At 31.0% G+C, this 4,145-nt stretch overlaps 1 protein-coding gene across 1 annotated transcript in view; it reads right to left on the minus strand.

The window, feature by feature from the left end:
* Positions 1-3,107, minus strand: part of LOC111619079 (catenin delta-2-like) — a 70,510-nt gene extending 67,403 nt beyond the window's left edge. Inside the window, exon 1 of the mRNA XM_023360726.1 lies at positions 3,086-3,107. Within this exon, the coding sequence (XP_023216494.1) occupies positions 3,086-3,090 (5 nt within the window). The 5' untranslated portion in view covers positions 3,091-3,107. The remainder of the gene's footprint in view (positions 1-3,085) is intronic.
* Between the last annotated feature and the right edge of the window lie 1,038 nt (positions 3,108-4,145).

Consider the following 4,145-nt stretch of genomic DNA (forward strand, 5'->3'; position numbering starts at 1 on the left):
GCTTAGCACCATATAAGGAAATTTATAAAGACCTTTTAACTAGAAGCAAGCAATCTAAAATTACATACATTTTGCAAAAGGTAAAGCATGGATCTGAAGATAATGCAGAAAAATGCTCAGAGGATAAGGATAACTTGCCAAAAAGAAAACGCTCTCGGTTAATTAATAGTGTTTTTAGTGATGACGAAGAAAACATTGTTTAATTTATATTAATATGTATCACTTAAAATAATGTTAATAAAGATATTTATCTTAATTATGAAAATATACTAGCATGTTTTTGAATTTTTGAAACCTAACCCTCCTTTTCGTATTTTCTTTGTTTCGTATAATACGGATTCGCATAACACGGCAATTTTTTGGAACGTAACTACCGTGTTATACGGGGGTTACCTGTACAACACTTTTTAAAAACTTTTTCTGCCCTATGGGTATTAAGAAGGCCTTTTTAGCAAGTCCATAATGGATTTGGTTAGAGCCCAGAATGGGGTGACCGGATAGTGAGGGACGGGATCCGATATAACCCCTAAAATTTGTGGGGTTGTTTTGATCCATCCGGATTAGATTCCGGATCCACAGACCCATAAGATACCACGTAAGTCGTTCGGCTATCCGGCCATCTAGCAATACAACACTGACGGTTTTCGATTATACAGAAATACTCCTCCCATCTCTACCCGTTGTTAAAATTATAAACAAGATTTCACTTTTAGAAAGCCGAAAGTTAATTTTCATAAACTTTCAACTTCCCAATTTGCGTGAACTTCTTCTAAAATGAAGAATGTTGTAAGCCGAGATTCGGATTACGCGGCATAGATAATATTTTACATATATAGTATATGCAGGAAAAGCACCAAAGAATTCTAAATAGAATCTTCTGCTTATTTCACGAGAGAAGTGTTTCAGACTAGCGTTGAATAAAACACGTACTGTACTTCACAATCTTGTGATTAACTGTTGAATCGTAATTACTCAGCTCTGGTTTCTTGTCTGTGGATTTTCGTTCTTGTTATTCCCGAAATTGTTGAAACGCGACTTTGTGTGGTCATCACTTCACTTCTAAACGTGTAAGGGTTCGTTTCTGATTACTAACGTGTAGTAGTAGAATAAAATTAACGGATTATGTGCTTTGTTAACCGTTTCTGACACAAAATAATTGACGATGCCAGGTTATTCCAAAACATTATCTTTTTCTAAGTCAAATCCCACGCGTTCCAAAATAGGATTGTCACTTGTTTTATACATTATTATTAGGTTTTTTTAAAATATTTATATTGGAAACAATGAAAGACTATGGAAGAAGAAGAAAGAAGAGACTAACATGGCTTCAGAATCATATATTCTGAAGCCATGTCCATCTTCTCTCATAGTCTATATGGCTTTAGAACCATGGGATTTATGAGAGAAGATGGAATGAAAAAAGTAAAAAGACTATTTCGTTTCCCAAAAACTACTTTAGATAGATGCAGACACGAGGCTATCACACTGAAAATGTGAGTCATCATCAGATTGCAGCGACGAACTGTAGATGAGATGTGTTCAGTACAATGATTAGTCTCAAGCTGAATGTTCAGGTGCAGAAACAGATAAATATACTTGCGACTTTTGCAAATAAACTAAATTATTTTATGCTATAATTTGTTTTCTTTACTTTTTCATAAAATTTCATTTATATTTGGATGTATGAATTTGGAGCACCTTTTCCGAACTATCATTTTTGACATGGTTTTCTAAATTCAAAAATGCTCTTTACGAAAATTTTTTAATCGCTTCTAAGGATTTTAGCTTTAAATATTATTAAAGTTATATTATATGTATGTAATATATTTAACTTTACTTACAACTTAAAATCCTAAAAGACAATATTTACAGTGAAAATTTGACCTCTATTTGCCAATAAAATGTACTGTACAACAATAGACTTTAATCTAATTCTGTATGTACTGTACATATTCACCGTCATTATTAATAACTTCTTGCCATTTTTCGGGCAACTTGTCAATTCCCCTTGCATAAAATTCTGATGGTTTCGAATCAAAAAACTACTGGACGAACTCCTAAACCTGGTCATCATTTTGAAAGCGTTGTCCTTGTAAAGCATTCTGCAGTGCCCGGAAAAGATGAAAATCTGTTGGTCCCAGGTCCAGTGAATAAGGTGGATGAGGCAAAACAGACCAACCAAACTCCAATATTTTTTCTTGTGTAATCTTCGTTGTGTGCAGCCTTGCATTGTCATGAATAAGGTGATCTTTTTTTTTTTTCTGTTAATTAACAAGTGCAGAACGCTTTTCTTGAAGTTTTAGCCAAAGTTGCTCTATTGTACGTATACATTTGCAGTAACAGTTTCATTGCGTGGCAATAACTCAAAATGGATAATTTCTCGACGATCCCACCATATATATAACAAAATTTTTCTTCCATGCACATTGGAGTTGGGGCCCGGTTGTGGTTGATCATAATTGTCTTTTTCGAGTGACTTTTTCGTATGGGATTCATCTCCCATAACAATTTTAGCCAAAAAAGTTCCTCTTTATACCAAGAAAGCAAGGTAGCAAGCAGCAATTGAGCCGTTCACTGAGGTTATGCGTAAGTCAAACTCCCATTTTGCTCGCTATTCCTAGTTTTTGGAGGTGCCGATTAATGGTTGATTGGGATCCAAAGAGGCTGAAATCTCCATATTAACCCATCAGACAAGACAAGTTGATTGGGATGTGTGCAGCTTCTCTTCAAACTCCCTCGTTGGTTGCCTTGGATTCTGCTTAATCAGGACCTTTAAAACGTCATCATCGAAGTCCGAGGAGCGACCTGGTCTTTCTTCATCATTTAAGGACAAATCACACGAACGGAATTTTGTGAACTACTCTGTCTGAAATGACTCCACTGCCGTAGACATTGCAAATCATTTTTGCCATTTTTGTATCGTTATTGCCGAGTTTAAACTTCCACAAAATGATACTGAGTACGTGCGCTTTCAAATGCTCCATTATAAATGAATTCAAAAACAATTTTTTATTACATTACTGACACTTAAATGTTAAAATTTATATTTAGAGACTATTTGCTAATAGCCACTAATAAAACTCACATCATCTCGCAAGTATTTAACAGTCGTGGTACCCGTTAACGAAACTTATTTATGACTCAACCCAGTTTTTATTATTGTTTCACTATAGTCAACACAAAAAGGTAAGATCATTAGATATATTAATTTATATAAAATAATGTATATTTTAAAAATAAACATTTAATTTTTGAATATTTTTAAACAGATCAAATTACATAAATTAAAAAAAAGAAAAGAATATTGTAATATATTTTACTATTTTAATATATAAATTATATAATTTTCTTCCTTATTTCTTAAGGAAGAATATTAAAAAAAAAAATCCTTGACAGAGTTGATTTGTAGTTATTAAAATAAAAATTCAAGTGCTATTTTTAATCGAAGATAGAAAACAAAAATTAATTATATTTTGCACTTATTTTCCTTTCTGAATTTGGTTAATATGATAATAATAAATCAAATGAGAGCAAATATCGAAAAACCCAAGCAATTTTGAATCATAAAACAAAAGGAAACTGAAAGAATCAATATTTAAATCTATTAATATTTATAATAAAGTGTCTTAATTCGCTTTTAATACGATATTATATACTTAAAAGCAGATAATTTTTGTATTATAGACGTTTAGAAAAGTTGAAAATGTATTAACACGTGTCATTTAACAGTTTAGAAAACATTTTCATATTGAAATTTTACACAAAAAGTGAGAAAATTAACATATTGTATCTATCTCTCGCCATTACTAATGTACTTTATTAGCGATGTTAGCAATAGATCACTAATAAAATTAGATATTAAAATTGCAAAAATTGTAAAAAATATTCTTGTAAAAGGACTTAAAATTAAATTTAAAATATGAAGACTACAGAGAGGATAAAACTCCGACTTTATCAATAGCCTATTGTAAGATGTGTGCTTCTTCACTTATTTCATCAATTATGAACGTTTTTATAATTCTTTAATATATTTATTTTAATAAAATTAATATTATTATTATTATTATTAATAAAGTTGGAAATGTATGTTGGAAGTAAATTCTGAAAATAAATAATTAATAAAATTAAATTATGTTTGTAATATA

Source organism: Centruroides sculpturatus, unplaced genomic scaffold (genome assembly GCF_000671375.1).
Source record: "Centruroides sculpturatus isolate CEXI.00-Female unplaced genomic scaffold, Cexi_2.0 scaffold170, whole genome shotgun sequence".
Lineage (NCBI taxonomy): Eukaryota > Metazoa > Arthropoda > Arachnida > Scorpiones > Buthidae > Centruroides > Centruroides sculpturatus.